Source organism: Eleutherodactylus coqui, chromosome 7 (genome assembly GCF_035609145.1).
Source record: "Eleutherodactylus coqui strain aEleCoq1 chromosome 7, aEleCoq1.hap1, whole genome shotgun sequence".
Taxonomy (NCBI): domain Eukaryota; kingdom Metazoa; phylum Chordata; class Amphibia; order Anura; family Eleutherodactylidae; genus Eleutherodactylus; species Eleutherodactylus coqui.
In genome coordinates, this window is record NC_089843.1 from 178,191,565 (window position 1) to 178,211,672 (window position 20,108).

Sequence of the window (20,108 nt, forward strand, 5' to 3'; positions counted from 1 at the left end):
GTTCTCGCAGGCAGACACGGGGAATATAATTCATATGCAAAGTACTAACAATCTGCAATGATAAAAAGAGCAAAGCACAATATTTCCTCAAATAGGGCAGAGCCTGTATAGAGGAAGTGTATGCAGCACTGTTTCCCCACTGTGTTCTTGGCTATATTCAGCGGAGATGGCTACTGGACGGTGAAAGTGAGCACAATAATTCAGTATATATTAAATAATTGAAAAAGAGCGAGAAATGCCATGAGGCCAGGAACACGAGTCAGGGATCTTTTGTGAATTCTAGGTTGCCAGAGTTCACTCAATGAAACACATAAACTTCCCAAAATAACAGCGTTGGTAATCAGCTGCTTTCTGTGTATCCAGCAGATGCCATAGAGACTGCAGCCAGGGATATCATTGGACTCATACAGGGGGGCTCAGCTGAAAATACAAACTTCACATATTAAACCACAGCACACTTGTTAGTCCCACATCAAATTTGATGAAACAGAAGTAATACTGTTGGGGGCTTTTGCATGATCAGATTTCCTGCCTGGTAATGGGTGCCGGTCGGTAATAATAGCGTGTCAATCAGCACTCATGTTGTACATTGAAATGGAGCAATTAAATAGTAGACGATCATTAAAGCGCCCCTCTGAACCAGCACAAAACAAGAGGACTACACCGCTTCTCTGACTACATGAGGCACACTGCACATCGGTAGTCTGGGACACTACACTCTGCTTTGATTGGCCAGTACTGCTCACATGATCAGCTATGGCCAAGCAAAGCATTGTGTAGTGCCTTAGGTTGCTGATAAACTACCAATACATCGGGTTGATCAGGTTGTCAGAGAAGCAGTGTGACCATCTTGGATTGCCTGGGACCAGAGGGCCACTTAAACATGATCGATGTTCCCATTCAATTTGCACATTGCCAGCAGCACATCCCCTGTTTACATGAGAAGATGTACTGACAACTATTTTTTTGCCCTGCATTAAAGATGCAATCAGCCACCAAAAAACCGTTTGTTCTTTTGTTGGCCAATCACAGCCGTTTACATGAGGCTATGACCAGGAAAAAACTTTATTAAGATCATTTATTCAGCCAATCATTGATCCTTGTAAAGAAGGCACAAAAACAAGACAAATCCCTCTAAGTGATGGCACAATACTCTTGCTTCTAGAGCATCTGCTTACCCTGCTCTTTAGAAGCGGTTAAACTAAATGTTAATGCATCCCAGTATTACTATGGCAGGGCTGTAGAGCAGCACACCATACTTGCTAAGACATTACTACCAGGGGAGCCCTACATCTGAATGGCTAAGAGGATCCATTAACAAAGAGTAGGAAACTAAATAGTCGCTCAACAACACAGACTATGGACATGGCTGCTGAAGATGCCCAATTAACCATTAGATGTGGTGGGGATTAAAACCCATCCTTCTATGTAAACTTATACCATACATGCCAACTTTCGAAAGTTGGCTTCAGAGGGATTTAATAACATGGATATATTGTTTTTTACTTTACAGTAGCACACCCCTTTTGCATATCACACCCCCTTATTTAATAAAAGGCTGAAAACCATTTTTATGTGGAGCCATGAACCAAGGTTTAAGTAACGAACAGTTGTATGAACACACCGTGCGCTAGCGCATGTCATTTGTGGTCTACTCATAGTATACACAGCATATCCAATAATACAGAACCCAGCACAACCTTTTAAACACATCCCAAACCAGTTCTCAATTTGTATACAGATCCCTAAACTAATTCCCACTTGTATATAATCCCTTCTGCATATAAATCGCGGATGAGCCTCCCCTAAATAGAGAGCTTAACTTATACACATACTCCTAAACTAGCTCTCACCCGTATAGAGGCCCCAGACTAGTCTTACCCATACACAGACCCCAGATACAGGCTCTAGTACATCCATGACATAGATACTATATATATAATATAGTATCTATGTCATGGATGTATATATATATATATATATATATATATATATATATACATATATATATATATATACACACACACACACACACACACATACACACACTAATATATATGTATACACATATACATATACGTACACATACACATATTATATATATATATATATATACATATACGTATATACACACACACACCTCATTTACCTTATACCATCATCATTCCTCAGTCTGTAGAGGGCGCAGCGCCACCAACGTAGCACATCAGGTTGGTTGTAGGCAGGATGTAAGGAAAAACTTAGGAGACTTTAACAGCTTCATCGCTGGACCTACAACTACACACAACTCTGTAGCTACAGGGACTGAGGAGGCAACCGTTATTAGAACAGCAGGTGAAAACAGTGAGGAGCGCAGCAAGACCACCAAGGAGCTGCAGAGCTGAAATATATACTACCTCCCTGCCTACAGAGAGCTGGGTCCTCTGACTAGACATTCAGCTATAGTACTGGTGCAGGAATGGGGAGAGGTATGGGACTGATCGGTTCCCTGAAATTCCGTGAGAGTTGGCAAGTATTGGTTATACTTTATGACAAACAGAAACAATACTAGAATTCAAAAGTCCCCGTAGCCAGAGAGGCTTCTAGCTTCTTTATCATCTCAGATGAAAAGTGAATTTGGTGCAATCCCTTCTCCAAACTGAAGATGGTAAAGAGCAGAGATGTATTTTATATCTGTGAAAGGCCTACTCCTGTAGTTTAGGCAACTTTAGGCAACGTTCTCAACTGGCGTCATAGTTGTAGCCTCCTTTCTGCTCAAGGTAAAGTCAGGGATGGGCATCCACCACCTAGCTGATAGCAGCACTACTATATTTACCATCAAGAGACAGGTAGTATTACCATTTAGCATATCTTCTGCGGAAAGGGGAGCCTATATAGAAGTTCAACATAGCGGAAAGTCAACTCTGTCTTGTACAGAAAAAGAAATGTTCCTGCATCACAGTAGACCCTTAACCCTTTCCAATCCACTGTCTGATGTCTTAAGACATTATGATTTAAGGCTGTACAGCTCTGATGTTGGAATACGTCCGTCGTGGTTCTCTTACTGTATATTGCCAGCCTCTCTGCTGTCGGAGCCTATCCAACGTGTCACCTCATGCAGTACTAGCTTTAACCAGCAGATAAGAGTAAGCCCCCTAGGAAAACAAGGATACAAATGGATTGGAAAGGATTAAGACAGATGGGCCCCGTAACAACTGAAATAATTGTTTCCGCTGTAGTTATAATCAAAAGCCATATGACTGTAAAACTGCCACAGACATAAAATATATAATAGATAAGATCGTTCAAGCAGTCAGCAATCTCCACCAACTCCATCATAACTATGCTTATTTACCATGACTGAATAGGTATGATAATTCTACGTTGAGAGGTGGCCGTCAGACAGCTCTGATGCTGCTGATCTAAAAGGGAAAATACAGGACCTAACTAGTTAAATTCCAATCTATCTGCTCTCGGTTTGCCCCCATGATAGATGTTGTGGGATGGTCAGTTGGTCAGTAAGATAGTTCTCTAAAGCTGTATACTTTATCATCAGGAAACAGTCAAGACTTTAAACAAGAGCATCTGTCAGAAGCCTATGAAGGGTTGATTCAAAGGTTTTCCATCTATTAAGCTGCTGCAAGATAAACCAAAGCTAAAGTCAGATGTGGACAGCCAGTACCCAAATGATAATCGCTTGATAATGCCTCTGTATGGAGAGCTAAAAGCAAGTCAGAGTTCCATGTGTGCAAGTAGAGAAGATCTGGTGGGGAGAGAAAGAGAAGAGCAGCAGGTAACAGAGTGGCTGAAAATCGAGAAACTATGGAGCGACCAATGCTTTGGTCATTAAACTGATGGAAGACAAAGAAACCGAGAGACCATCAAGTTGGAAATGCTCCAGTCATTAAACTGACGGAAGACATATGCTTTCAGGCACAGGCCCAACTGCAGAGACTGCTTTTGAGTTTAGATTACAATTTAAGGTACCAAGAGTACTGGTAGATAGAAGGTATTGATAGGGATTAGAAAAGGTTAATTTCTTAAAAGGACAATTACAGATAAGTATTTTTTGCTTAGAGGACAATTACTTAACTATTTAACGACCACCCATACGTCTTTTGACGATGGCCGTTAATGGACTTTATTCTGATGCAATCTGCTTTTTAAGGCAGCTGCATCAGAAGACTGGTACGGGCCTCCTATGCCAGGCAGTGAGGGTGACTGACTGTTGAATAACAGCCTGGCATCTATTTAAACAGCAGACACAGGCGTGGTCATGTAAAAGGCTGACAGAGGAAGGGCTCCCTCTGTGACCCATCGTTCCCCCGTAATGGGATTTCAGGGTCCCAATAGATTGCTATGGCGCCCAGAGGCTTGAAAATGGCCTCCAAGTCTGCCAGCTATGATGGTCCATGAGGATCAGCCTGTGGCTGAGCTTCATAGGCTTTATAATACACTGCTATACAGAAGTTTGGTAGTGAACTGTAAGAATGATGAAATATAGTGATATGCAAGTCCTCTAGTGGGACAAAAATAAAAAGTAGAAAATAAATAAAAATAAAACCATCAAATCCCCAACTTTATTATATATAAATCACAAATCTGGTATCGCCACATTCGTAATGACATAGAGAAAAAAGTTAGTACATTATTTAACCCACACAGTGCATGCCATGAAAGAAAATACAAAGAACATGGAGAAATAGCTCATTTTGCCTATCTTGCGTTACAAAAAATGAAATCGAAAGCGATCAACATGCTGGAATTGCAGATTTTCATAATCTTCTGTTTAGAAAGAAATGGAATAAAAAGCAAGAAAAATGTTACATGTTCCCAAAAATTGGTTAAATGAAGATTAGAGTTCATCCCGCAGAAAACAAGCTCCCATAGAGCTCCGTCGATGGAATAATAAATGCTATGGCTCTTAGAATGCAGCGACACAAAAGCAAATCTTATAAGGAAAGTTTTTTTAGTGTCAAAAATAGCAGAGCATTAAAAAACGGTATGAATTTGGTATCACCAGAATCGTGCTGAGCCAGCGAGTAATGTTACCGCACTGTTTATTCTGCACACTCAACACCATAAAAATGAAATCCATAAAACAAATGGCGGAATTTCTTGGTTTTCCCAAATCTCCATTAAAAAAATTAATAAAAGTTACACAATACATGATATGTACCCAAAGATGATGCTATTAAAACTACGGCTATGTCGTTACAAATATTAAAAAGTTATGGCTTCTGGAAGGGGACGATGAAAAAACACAAAAAATTAGTTGGTCATTAAGATGCAGCAAGGAGGTGAACTTCACTGTTCTGCCAAGTTTACGTATTTAACCCTTCAGTGGAATGTTAGTATCATTTTCTGTTTAGTAAAAAGTTTAGTTAGCTGCATCGCACTGCCCCCGTCTATCACCACCCAACATCCACCTGCCTCTTACACAACAACCATAATTCTTCATGCTCCGCTCCCATTTATGATATCACTTACACACCGTGAAGGAGTGTAGTATCACTTGAACTGCCTAGTAGTTCCATTTGGTATGATTTGTTTTACATTAACTCCAAGCCCACACACACACAGCCACAAAGTAGAGGGAAAATGGGTAATTTCTATGGGCTCTTAGCAAGCCTGCCTTGAAATTGATGCTGTCAGGTTTATTTCATGTGAAACATGAACTGTGAAACTGAACTTTTAAAAGAAAGGTGCCAAGGGACATTTGCTAAGAGAGCCGAGCATTGTTAGTGCAGTGGAAATCATGCCAGCAGAGCTAAAATCTCTTCAGAAGTAGGCTGCCAACGTCTACGGGCAGGCGGGCAAGTTGTATATTGAAGCCTTAAACAGACATACAGTGAGAAATCTCAGGATAAGGAATGCACTGCAAATGTTATATAATCAAATATTCTGTATTATTTGCGAAAACTGTATATCTGACAGCTGTGTATGAAAGAAATACTGGTCTAAAAAAAAAATCAATACAAACATCAGACTGAGATCCAAACAAACTGTTCCTAAACACAACAGAATCTGCTATCATTTATTTTCACAAGGTATTTGCTTTGACAGTGGAAAAACAAAAGGACAAAGGATGAAGTAAAACTGTAGACACATGGTGACACCCAGTGGTGGCTAAGGTGTACTGCAGGAAGTGAATAACGAAGCAATTACACTCATCTATAGCAACACTCTAATTTGTAAATTGTACTTTACTCTGATTTGGTTATAGGTGGTTTTACATGGCCACCATTTGGGTGACAAGCGAGAGTTTATTCACTAGTCGCATCATTTCAGCTTACCAACAAATAGTCACTGGTTGATTAATTATCGTTTGGGGTAATCATTGTCTTGCAATTACTAGCCGATAACTTCCAATGACGTGTGAATTTGGCCGACGTGTGGCTTCCATCGAATGCAGATTCGTTGCCGCCTCTTTTTGAACATTTTGCCCTCCCACTTAAATCTCATTGGTTCCCGGAAACAAATAAATATGTGCAAGTGATACTCGACTGAACAGTCCTTGCTGCTCTTAGAAAGAACACTTATTGCTACAGTCTCTGGCTGTTTTCGGTCTTCGAAGAAACATTCAGTGCTGCGGTCTCTCTCTGTTTTACCTTAGACGACCTCTTACAGGAGCGAGGGTTCACTAGAAGGACGCTCACATGTATTTGTCAGCATTCGGTGGACTTGGCAACCAATAAGCGTGTGTTGCGAAAGGATCAAAAATTCAAATACATGCCCATCAGAGAACCTCATGCCTTCTAACTAGTCAATGTATCATAAGTCAGACCAGTTTGATTGGCAAATTGAACTACAAATGAATAATTGCGCCGTGTTAAATCACACAAACAAGAAGACATAAATATCATATTTGTAAACGATATTCTCCGTATATTATTTGTTACGGCGTAAATGTCATTGACAATGGGGAGCTATTGTGTATCAGTAAACCTACAGCCGCACTCTCTGGAATGATACCACAACTCCCATTCTCATTGTAGTGAGTTCACTCAGATTTAATCAGACATGCCAAAACATGATCCTCCACATCACACACAATTTCCTTTTTGATAATTTCATTACAGTTTAAATACACATTTCTCAAATATACCAAGGTTTGGTTTCCACAATGCTTTGAAAAGGGCTCCAAGAGAACTGAAGCTGCATGTAGAGATTTGCATCATTTTATCATTCACCCTGCTTTCTTCTGGGCTGCAATCACTGAACAGTATGAGGTGTGACGGACGGTGGGAAGGCGCCATCGTTTACATGGAACGGATTTAATAATTTGCCGGGAACCTAACCCACATTGTAACGTGTAATGAGGTGTCCGTTGGGGCGTCAGATGTTGATGTGATTTTTTTCTCCCCTACTATCATTGCAGCACAACTGCTTGCAGGAAGTCCAGCAGACATCATTGAGATTCCCTGTTTTTGATCTTGATCCCCCTTCTGCAGCAATTATCAGGAGAGCGTAAATATATCTCTAATAAGTGATCAAAGTGAGGATTAGAAACAAGTGAAGAAAAAGTCCTGAAAGATTATGGGATTTTGCTCTTCAAACTACAATAATGTAACCTTATGTACTAAAAGCTGTGTACAATGCTGTAGCTATTTTGTATTGAATTGTATTAATCTGAATTAACCCTTTCCAATCCAATTTGTATCCTGGTTTTCCTAGGGGGGGCTTACTATTTTTCTGCTGTTATGCAATGGCGCTATCTGCTGGCTAAAGCCAGTACTGCATGAGGCTGGATAGGTTGGATAGGCTCCGACAGCAGAGAGGCTGGCAATATACAGTAAGAGAACCCCGACGGATGTCTTCCAACATCGGAGCTGTACAGCCTTAAATCATAATGTCTTCAGAGGTCAGACAGTGGATTGGAAAGGGTTAAGATTCTGTTTAATTTCTGCATTTTTTAGTTTTTTTTTTATTTGTAGTTATTTTCAGGAGAGGTCAGAGAAATGCTGCAGACCGAGCCTAGAGGAATGGTGTAATATGTTTCACATAGAACCAGGCTGGGCAGCCTGCAATGGACGAGGATGCATGCAGGCTGCAGGAGGCAAATGGGTGAGAATGTTTAGGGTACGTTCACACATAGCAGAAATGGGGTGTTCTTTACGTAGAGGAAAATCTGCACCTAAATATGAATCAGCAACCAATGGTGTGGATTTGATGCAGCAGACTTTACCCCTTCAATTGAATCGGTGAAATCAGCTGTGGATCCACATCAACAACTGCATCAAACTCCGCACCAATGGCAGTTTTTGAGGTGCAGATTCTGTAGCGGGAAATCCACCCCATTTCTGCTCCATGTGAACATACCACTAAACATGCTTCTGATCACATAACAAAAGCAATTTGGAAAAAAAATGTAAAAGTGTCCAAATCATTGAAGCTAATGTTTTATTAGACTAATTGGAGGCAGAACACCAGGTGTATAATAAATGGGGTGGGACTAATGCAGCATGCACACGGACAAGACGCTCCGCCTTCCCAGGGTATTTAGATGCAGGACTAAAGCAGCAAACTAAATCTGTGCCCCAAGGTGAAGGAAAGCCGAGCAAAGACCGTGTAAAATGTGGTTCATTCTCAAGGGCCATTTATTTGATCATGACATCTGGCAGGAATAGGGTGATGTGAAAAATTGGACTTCTTTGCTTCAGCTTATCCAGGGCAATAGAGATGTAGCAGAGCTGAGTCTAACAGTCTAACAGAGTTGAGTTTTCTTTTAGCGCAGTTCAGAGGGGTATAAAGTGTTCTAAGCTCCTAACTTTACAGGCTTATTTTATAGGGATATTTCCCATCTCAGGAATCCTATTTCATTGTGTTTGAACGCGCAAAACCCTGCATTCAGCCATAAGATGTTTTCCATATAAGGGATGGTCTGTTTCACTGACAACAAGTAGTAAACAACCAGAGGGCGGAGGAATCAATATCTGCAATATCAGGAGAACGGAGCATTTTGGAAATAAACATCTTATGGGTGAATGCTTTTGTTTTGTGATTTTGAACACAATGAAACAGGATTCCCAAGACGGGAATACCCATTTTATGGTCCTCTCAGACAGGCCAATTCTCATTTGAACACCACCGCTACCTCGTTTGCACTCATGCAGCCCGTTTAGACAGGCAAATGCATCATTGGCTCGTTCAACTGCCAATTGTTCAGTCCCTACATAAGCAAACACGGGGACTGAATGAGCGCTGTTTAAACCAAATGATAAGCTAACGAGGCAACAATGGTTTTCATGCCGGCATAAGATGAACAACAAATGAAAAGTGAAAGATTCTCATTCGTCATTCGATCATTGGCTCACGTTTAAACCAAGTGATTATCGTTCACATTCGCTCATTTGAATGATTTTTTGAATGCTGTTGGTTCCGTCTAAAAGCATCTAAGGTCAGTGGTATCTCGATGCCGTACTACTGTATATCTGAAGAGGATTCATAGCGCATACTCGGTATTACACTACCTCCTTGGATATTAGTGATTAACAGTGCTAGCCAACGGTAAAGAATATAATAAAATTAGAGTTGAGCGAACGTACTCTGCCGAGCTTGATGCTCGTTCGAGTATTAGCATACTCAATAGTGCTCACTACTCGAGCGAGCATCACGCTATGTTTGACCCCCTCCCCGCTGCGCAAGTCAATGGTAGTTTGTGGCTGGCTTGGCGGAGGGGGGGTGGGGGAAGAGAGAGAACGAACGAACACAGGAAAAAAAAAAAAAAAAACCTCGGCAATCGGCGAGTTTCATACAAAAATGCTCAAGTCTCCCATTGATGTCAATGGGGTTCGTTACTTGAGTAGAGCTCTCAAATTTTACGAAAAGCTCGACTCGAATAACGAGGACCCGAGCATTTTGGTGCTCGCTCATCTCTAACTAAAATATGTTGTAAAACCCCATTGCCATGTGCACAGAATAATCTTAGATGACTCTAAGCATTGTCTGACCTTTTAGGGAATTGCTATTTTGCATTTTTCCCAAACACAAATGTCAATTCACCAAAGGTAAATCTACACTTAGAAGACAATCTAAATTAATGATAGATCTTTGACTGCATAAATCTTCTACTAGACAGATGACCTGCATATATATGTATAATTACTTGCACGATCGCATCAACACTCCAGGACAGAATCATAAGCTGTACAGATTGAAGTTGACAACATGAGCTGTAAATTCTAGAAAAAAGCCTTCAAGCAATAACAAAGACATTTGGTCTTTCAAGTGATAAATCAATAATAAAGACCTAATTGCATATTGATTAGCATCTATAAACATCTCAGCCCATTAGAGATGCAGGCAGCATGAATTACTGTAGATGCCAGTGCAGGAAGTGTACTTACATGCTCAAATATTTATTACTAGCCTTGAGGGTGATATTAGACAGTCTTCTGCCTCTGGCAAGCCTGATATGTAAATTCTAGAAGAGGTCACAAAGTGGCTGGGATTACGGATTGAAAAGTCTGTAAGTGATCGGCAAATGGTAATGAATATGAATGGCAGCTATAAATAACAGGCAGCAAGACAGGACTTCAGTGTATCCACAAATAAGGAGTAACAGCGACGCCATTACTCTTGCCAACATGTAGGAGGTTGTTCTCCATGGGAACGTACAACCAAATTATTTGTCTTTTTCCTTTTCTGTTCAAAGAAACAAAAGCAACATTTTTTTTCCTGTGCTGAAAGCTGTTAAGACAGCAGGGCAGATTTACTAACACTGTGGAAGAGTCAAAGGCCTCATGTCCACGGGCGGGAGCCAGCAGCTGAATCCCACCCTGCCCGCGGCAAGAGGACATTACTTACCCGTCCGGATTCTCTGTGTGGCTCTTCCATCTTCTCCACTGCGGATGTGGGCAGACACACCGCCACACATGCACAGTGGAGGTTTTTTTTTAAAATCTGCTTTCCCGCGGGATACACAGACCATTTGCAGTATCAGCTGCGGATCAGACAGCTTCCATTGACTTCAGTGAAAGCCGTCCGTGTGGGACCTGCAGCAAAATTGAGCATGCTGAAATTTGTTTTCTGGACCAAAAGGTCTGCAAATTAAATCAGCGTGCTTAAATTCAGCTGCGGGCGCCCATGATTGTCTATGGGCAGCTTAAACCGTGGAATGTCCATGCGGATTTCGCAATTTAATTCTGCCCGTAAACATTAGACCAAACATTGTAAACTAGGTCTCCAAATACACCTGATTCGTCACAGCAACTCATGCTAGACCTGTCAAATTTTAAGACTGTCTAGTCTAAGTTTCTATTAGTTATTTTAGATTACGCTAACAATTGTGCCAAAAGCTTGACACAATTTGGCAAATTTTAGGCTACTCTCCTTTTCGAAAAGCTACACCCCTTTTTGGATGAGTCGGGGAAAGTTTCTAAATGCATGATAAATGTGGCACAAAGCACGTAAGGCAGCTTTCTGGTGCAAATTGCGGCAGAAAACTGTCACATTGTGAATAGTAAATCAGTCTCTTTATTTCTTCTCCGTAATCTAACTATTTAATGAGTCTGTCTATCTGATCTATTTATCTATCTTCATACATAGGTTTTCCTTCACGGGGCTCTAAGGTTAAGGTCCATTTAGATGAGCCGATTCTCGTTTGAATGCGCAATTCACATCATGGCTAGCTTGTGCGCTCTCTTACGGCCTGTTTAGACAGGCAGATACAACATTGGCTCGTCGAATGAGAATCGTTCAGTCTTTCACATTTGCTTCAAAGGCAAATGAGAGGAACTGAACAAATGTTGCTTAAACTGAACAAAAAGCAATTGAGCCAACATTGGATTTATTGCCTGCACAAAAAGAAAGACAAACAAAAAGCGATTCTCGTCCGGCCATTGGTTCGCGTTTAGACTGAACAATTATATCATTCACTTTTGCTCATTTGAATGATTCTTTGAATGATATCGTTCCTTCTAAAAGCACCCTCAGTTCACTAACCTGGCCTATCCTGGCCAAGACAAAGTGACTTCTTAGCCCTACCTCCCATGGCACCCAGTACTCAGCTTATGGCCTGGTAGTACCCCTTACCTATAGCCCTCTATCTCTCTGCCTATCTGCCTGTCCATCCATCAACTCAGCTATATTGCTGTATATGCCTAGTGATCCATGAACGACTTCCATTAATGAAATGTTGTGGAATGTCCTAATGGCAGCGCTGTGATTTGAAAGCGTATAACTAAAAGAAACACACAATGGTCTAAATACTATTAAAATGAACACTAAAGGTAACCATACCAATAGGATTAAGGCTGGCTGAACCCACAGATTAAGGCCTCCTGCACATGGGAGGAAATTCCGCAGCGGTATTTACCACAGAATTTCCGCCCATGGCCGCTGCCATAGGATTGCATTAGGCAGACGGCCGCGAATTGTCAGTGTGATATCACGCGTGGAATAGAAATCGTGGCATGTTCTATTTCTGTGCCGGTCTCGCAGAGGCTCGCACAGAAATGTCAGTGAAGAGCCGCCAGCTCCGCTCTGCGCATGCGCCGGCTGGGCGGCAGCCGGCACATCACAGAGAAAAGAAGACGCCGGGAGCGGGTAAGCCGCAGGCCTCTGCAGGAGCACAGGTCTGCATCCCGCTGCGAGAATTCTCGCAGGGGATTGGACCCGGCCGTCTGCAGGCGGCCTTAGTCATGGCCTGGCAAACAGGGTGTTTGGATGACATTTGTTGGGCAGATGCCAGGCAAAAAGAATTTGACATGTTGAATTTAATATGCCTGATCTAATATTAAGAAGAGAAATAAGCAGCCAACAGAGGTTCCTGGCAGCAGCTTGTTCTCTCAACCTATAGGGAACACATACATTTTTGATCATACCATGGATGCATGTATATGGAGAGATTGCGCAGAATAACTGGTAGCCAAACGATCATTTAGCTGACAGCTATTGAAGGTACATGGCTAGCCTAAAGAGTGCCCAAACTGTAAAAGTTTTTTCATAAAAATCGATATTGTGCAAGCAAATATTAGAAACTATATAATACATCTTCTGTAGTTCAGTGACATATGTGAACAATATTCTAATTTCTTTATCCTAGTATTTAAAGCTGAACATATATACGTATTGTGACAATGGGGGATTAGCCTCTTCTCAGGACTGCCATCTTTCCTCCATCAGATGGTTGGCGACACTTCAGAAATTACATCCAGGCTGTGGCTTTAGTATTTACACTAGGTACGCCAGTCTTCTATTGCAATAATCCAGTAGAATCAGACAGAATTCACACTATTGTCTCGGGCATTACAGTGCATACGCCAAAACAATACCTGGCCGTCTGGCCACTAACTAACATAGGATCTTGAATTCTAACTATCACAAGCCTAATGACTTAATGCAACATTAGCAATGTCTATAAATCATACCCTTAGAATAAGAAGCTCTTTCAAACTAGGCGTCAGGAGCTCAGCAGTGGAATAATGCCCCATTTACACGGGATGAGCTGTCAGGGAAACGATACCTGCCACCCTCCTAGTGATGCTCGTTCCAGTGCTGTGGCATTGTTCAGATCACTGCCCAATGGCAGTGGAGCAAGCCGTTCTCCCCCTGCCCACCTACTTTCACAGTAAGCAGGCAGTCTTTCAGTCGCTGCAAGCATTAACGCGGGACAATTATCATTCAAATTCCCACTGGAGTGTGGAAATTCGAATGATTCTGAACGATAATCGTCCCGTGTACATGGACCTAAAGACTTGGAATGTAATGGACACAGAGATGAGAAGCTCAACAGCGTTTCTTTGCTCAAGACACTCCCAGCTAGATGCTTACCAATTAGGCAGAAACACCCTTTTTGTGCCAAAGCTCTCCCTATGCAACCTGGCATCAAGCCCCCTAATGGCCAACTCTGGAATTCACTACTACAACATATAAATGTATTTTTACACTGTTCACTCACTACTGCTGCTGTGTATAACAGGAAGCTGGTCTTAAGGCCCATTTACGACAGCAGATGATTGCTCAAAGATCGCTCAAAAGACAGTTTGAGTGACAGCTTTGAGCAATCATTTTGCATAAAGTATTAAGTAGCTACTCAGCTACTGAAATACCAATTAGGTGTGTAAATGAAGCCTTCCCTGAATGCAATTAATAGCCCAAGGGCCAGCGCTCAGATCCTTTGTTCTCCACGGGCACACAATGCCATCAGCACTCCCCGTGGAGAACTATTGGTAAAAGTGAAGCACGATTTTTAGGTTAGCTTGAATTTAACGACCAGCTAACAGTGCCCGAAAAGCAGACGATGGGCGCACATTTACATGCACTGATTATCGCTAAAACGATCGCCGATTAGCGTTTTTTTTTAGTGATCATCGGCTGGTGTAAATGGGCCTTTAGATAGGCATTTCACACACTTGTCTAAGTAAATACTGTGCCCGATTATTGTATTAAGAGATGCAATCATTCTAATACATTTGTCTCACCTGGCAGCTCTTCTGTGCACCGGACTAAAACACACAGAGCTGGAGTAGAGTTTTCCTATAATCTACGTCAGTTTCTGGAGTAGAGTATAATAAATTTGACAGATCGTGTGAGCCGGGTCTCGTAAAGCTCTTTGGGCACATTGTAATAGCTCAAAAAGTTGCATTTTAAGCTGTGTGCCAAAACTGCAACTCTTGAACACCAGAATTCTGGAGTCTGGGGCTTAATAAATAGTCCCCTAGAAGCATTACTTTCTACTTCCTCTAGAACATGACGGGATGCAGTATATCCTTTCTCTCTGATTCATAGCACCTACACAGTGCTAAGAAGAACGCAAGAAAAATCGGTTTCTTTTTGTAATTGTAAATGCCAAGAAACATATGCAAAAATCCACAAATTAAAGTCTCATTTAGACATTTTCTAACAGTAAAGCTTCTTTTTTTTCCCATCTCGGATCCAGTTTTCTAATCAAAACAGTGACCTGTGGTTTAAACGCGACAGCAGGCATCTGTACCGCGAGCGACTGGTAAACATGGCTAATTATTTACACAAATGGCTGAACATCCAATCTACCATAGGCTCCGGCCAGGTTTTTCCGCTTCTTATGTAAGTTCGTTAAGGTGCTTTGCCAAACGATGCTGCCAAATGATGTTATTTTGTTAATACCAGTACATAGCACTAGATTTAGAATATACTAATAGGCTACGTATTTAGGGATATAGCGGCAGAAAAACTCTGGCTGCGGAGTGAAGGTTAATATGCTATGCAATTGGGGAAAAAGGCACAGCTGTGACTTGACATGTTTTCACACAAGTCTGCCAATTAATTATACGGAAATGTAAACTACCAAGGATCTGAGTCTAGAATAGGCTGGAAGAGAAGGAGAAAAAAATCAGTCATTACCTATAGTATATGATTTATCTATTAGAGGGAACGCCGTTGACCGGCCTCCTATACCTTACTAAATGAAGATAAATGAAATATTTCCCCCCAAGCCATTTACCATGGCCGGCCACAATACACACTGCTAGTTTTTTCATATGCTTCCTAAATCCTCGGTGCCCGTTTCAGTGAAATGGAACTGAAGTTTATCCAATTCGCTGCGTACTGAAAATGATTTAAGCAAATCTCTTATTAAGGCGGAGGTTAATCATGTAGACATCTGGGTGCCGCTCGTATATCAGCTAGACAGACACATGAAGTCTCAGCGGTCATCTCCCGGGCACATTGTGTAATTAATATGTGAAGCCATTTCCACATGAGGACTGCGTGTTATTAAATGCATTGAACTCAAATCCAAATCAGTGATATCTTCATACAACAGTCAGGATTATGGGGTCAAACCCCTTCCATTAGGGGGTGGACACTCGGGGTTTGTACCATATCCCAGGATACATGCTGCAAAACAGTCATGAAAGCCAAAACACCACATTGTTCTAATCACTGCAAAGCCAAATGTAAACAGCGCTGCAGGCCGCAGACTTCTCCCTACTGCTGGTTGTGCTCTTGAAGTGTGAAGCCTATACAGGCGTAGTCCAGAAGACTAATCCATTGCTACATCCAAATACTGGTGTCCTCTATTGGAATAGCAATAGTCTACTTGGATAGGAAGGTATGAATGCACTATATGATGGTATGGAGCACCGGACACTGGGGGCCCCGGAATATGGGTTTCAATTTTTTGTTGTGGCCCCTGTAAGAGAGAGAAAGAGTAAAACCCAACTGCAAAGTTGAAGAGCAGCATGTAAAAAGTAGAAATCCACTTATCGCGGTTCTCTATGTCCTGTGGGACCGCTGCCATGACTGAAGCAAAGAAAGTGTACTCAAAGTGGCTTCCTTCTGTTATGACACATGTATGTCCAGGGCTGAATCTAATCAGAGCAGGACCGTATTAGCACTGATTCAGTGCAGATGTAATGTAAATTACTAGTAAGTGCAAGACCCAATCAGAAGACAATGAAAATTTCAGAGCGAACGTGTCGGGGTGAAATTTGGCGCGATCACCTCATTGAACCTGTGTTCAGTCCAGGGACTCTCAATGTGGATTACCTGGATCTCCTGCAGATGACGGTGGATGACTTCCTGGATCATCACCCCCTATAAGAGTAGAAGGAGGCCCCTTCTTGTACGCTTTCCTTACTTCAGTTATAGCAGTGGTTCCATGGGACTTAGAGAGATGTAGAAGGCGGATTTCTGCATCTTACATGTTACGTTTTAATTTTGCAAATGAGTTTTACTCCCTATCTCTTACAGGGGCCACAACACCCAACTAAAATCCATTTCCAGAGGTCTATGTGCCCTACCATCGTGTAGCACATCCATACCTTCCTATTTAAGTATGCGGTCGCTATTTCAGTATAAGGCACCAGTATTGAGATATAGCGCTGGATAGGTCTTTTCGACTACACCCTGTATACAAAGGATAACAATGTGATATTGTTTTGATAGGTGTCTGTTTCCATATGTGTGGACATCTAACTCAACATTTCGAAAAAAAATCTAACCATCCATGCACTTGACATATTTTTATGCATGTCCTTTTTCAGATGATTTCTCCTTAATGCTCGGTTATTTTACAGCCATTTCTAACAGTGAAAATTAGTTTACAAGTGTTAAAGGGACTAATGAGAATACTCTATACATAGGCCTATAATTCTGGCCAGACACCCATAACAGCCATAATGAACCCATAAACAGTGCCAGCAAGAATCCGCCACCCACAAGTATTGCCAGAACACCAGTGAGCAGTCCAATCCAATATGCTAGAAAGTGGTTGCTCATATGTCACTTCATTTCCTGACATTGATTAAATCCGTGCAAATTAGACTTCGCTGCTCTGCCAGAAGGGCTACACTTTTCTGGACACATTTTACTATAGTTTGTGATGTTTTAGAAAGTGTGGTAGTGACGAATATTTGTAGAATATTGCTAAACAACTTACATCAGCCCCCCCCCCCCCGCCCCAGGAAGGTCTGGGGGAATGAATGAATGGTGTCAATGTATGTTATCCCTACCTGCTCAGGCTTGTAGAAGCCCATTAATATTGGTTTGAAGCTGCTCCATTTCCATTGCTCTATAGATTTGCATTGTCTGCAGATCACATCAGCGCCTACTGACTGGTTCATACAATGCAGTCACGGTTGCCTCATCTTATAATCGTGAGAAATCTGGGAACATTTGGCAAATGGAGGGAAGCTTCACGCTTCAGGTCTTCCAGCAACTGCTCAGCTACCACATTTGGGGAGATTTATGAAAACCAGTACAAATGGGAAAGCGAAGGAGTTGCCAAAAGCATCAAGTTACTGTTTCGATGTACTAAAGGGAAATCAGCGATAATAAAATGGTTATTAACAAGTAAGCCAATTTGGCATATGTTGAGAACAAAGAGAGATCTCAAGTTTTGCCCATTTTCGGTAATATGTAGTCATTTATTATTGTGTAAGTGATCATAATAGATACAGAAAATAAGAAAACATACTAGAATAAAATAAGTACTATATTAACATTTAATTCTTCATTTATGTTGCTTATATCATCAATTAAAAATGCATTAACCCCTTGAAGTCAGACAATTTTTTGCTTTTTCATCCTCAGCTTCCAAGAGCTAGAACTTTCTTATTTCTCCCCTGTATAAGAGAGCTTATGTTTCGCTAGACGAGATGTCTTTTTTAATGCCATCATGTAAGGCACTGCATAATGTATTGAGTAATATTAATAATAAATTACATATTAAAGAAATAACTTGGGAATAAAAACACAATTCCATGATTGTTTTGGGGCTTTGTTTTAGAGTATCCACTCGAAAATATTACATTTTAACTTTGAGTGTTAGTATAATTATGAGCTGTCTAACCACTTGGATGCCGTGGTCACCACTGACCATTGTGTATGGGGGGCTCACCGCCCAGAATCCACAGTAAGTTATTTTCAATTCTGGCCACTGTAGCCAAGTGGCAGCTGTATAACACAGCCGGAAGCCAAATCATTCTGCAGGAGCGTTAAAAAACTGGCGGTGACGTCACCCGCTCGTGCAGATTGTTTAGCCGACAATCATCCCGTGTGAATGGGGCATTAGTGTCACTATAAATTATGCACATCAGTTCTCAGACTTCACAGTTCTGTAATGTGTGGATCAATTCACAATTCAACTGCTATTATAACTGCAAGCATAAAATGACTTTATTGTGATGATGTACAGATATTTAAATGCTAGTCTGTGCCCAAAATACCCCTTAAAATGTGAAGTGTGAGTTTTTCAAATCGGGAAGATCATTTGTAAAACCCTCGTATGAGTATATGGTGTATGGCTATAGCTGACACAACATTGTATTATATGGGCTGAGAACATAGCAGATCGGTGAAAATCTTCGTCAATGGATTTGATCATTTATAAATATCATTTTGAATAGCCTGACATGATTTAGTCCCAATAGCCATTATAACCTTAAACTCAATGAAATGCATTCTTGACTTACCATGCTATTCATTTTTGAGGACGTTGAGATTGTTCTCTGTTTTCGGAAATGAGACCCTTCATCTAGGTTTGCTTCCTTTGGTTTGAAAACCATTCTGCTGCCCCCTGCTGTACCCTCCGAGGAGGAACGCAAACGTCTCTCTGAATATCGCCCGTCTCGGTGTGGACTGAGACTACTGGCATAGTTAACTGTGAACAAGCAGATGGGAGCGCCAATAAGTGTTTGTTAAAAGGGAATACCGTACATTCGTTCTGTTGTATCAGAATAAAGAACATTTCTGTCCCTGGGAATATTTCATTCTAAGAATCATCTGCTGTATCAAGCCTCCAGTTTCTATTCAGTGATGAAACGTCATAATCTGCATAAAGAGCACGTCTTCGCAGCAGCACGCACATGCGGGTTTAATACCCCTAACAGATGCCAGAATTAAACCAAACAGCTCCTTTAAGGACCCCGCTGTGTATTTATATTTCTAGCTGGTCCAGAGCTCCCCCGTCACTCATTAACATCTTTTGAGAGTTTTATTTGACTATTGCTGGTGGTGTCTGGTTTTCTTTTTATGTTGCTTTCTTGCTGTCTGCTCGCTGTGTGTAGCGCTGAGCGAGAGGCCAGCAATCCAACAGTGAACTATGCCTAACGTCTCTGCCGCAGTGCCAACGACCTTAGCGGTGACCTCAGCGCTCCTGCAGTCGTTTAGACAAGTGTCATTCCATCTAAATGGGGCATTAGTCTATTTGATTATCTTTTCTTGTTTGCAGTTCAACAACTGTTGCACTGAAAGAGGAGGCATGGTTCAGCTTACATTCGGCTTGTTGGGCACCTGGTCTTGGTTGTGCTTTACCCCCGCTAGACCCTGGAGTCCAAAGGCGCCATCATGCACGAGGGTAATGATTCTGTTTGTGGCCTGGTGTTCAGCGGTCTCTGCTACTGTCCTCCTCATGGCAATAAAGTGCTACAGTTACAGGTTAAGGGGTTCTGTTATTCTGGCCTTCGCTATTGGCCTTGGTGTGATTATTGCCATATCTCTGCCATGTTTGTTCATTCATCCTGCCTGTGTTGTTCTATTATTTAAAGGGGTTTTCCAGGGAGAATACTAATGATTACCTCTCCTCAGGATAGGTCACAAATAGTTGTTTGGCTATGGTCCGTCGCTCGGGACACTGACCGATCAGTTGTCTGTCTGCCCACTGGTAGCATCACAATTACAGAGAGGTCGCAGCAGAAGTCTCT

The 20,108-nt window shown here is 41.6% G+C and overlaps 1 protein-coding gene across 1 annotated transcript in view; it reads right to left on the bottom strand.

Moving 5' to 3' along the window:
* Positions 1–20,108, bottom strand: part of CCSER1 (coiled-coil serine rich protein 1) — an 803,172-nt gene that overhangs the window by 663,024 nt on the left and 120,040 nt on the right. Inside the window, exon 3 of the mRNA XM_066574037.1 lies at positions 18,879–19,066. Within this exon, the coding sequence (XP_066430134.1) occupies positions 18,879–19,066 (188 nt within the window). The remainder of the gene's footprint in view (positions 1–18,878; positions 19,067–20,108) is intronic.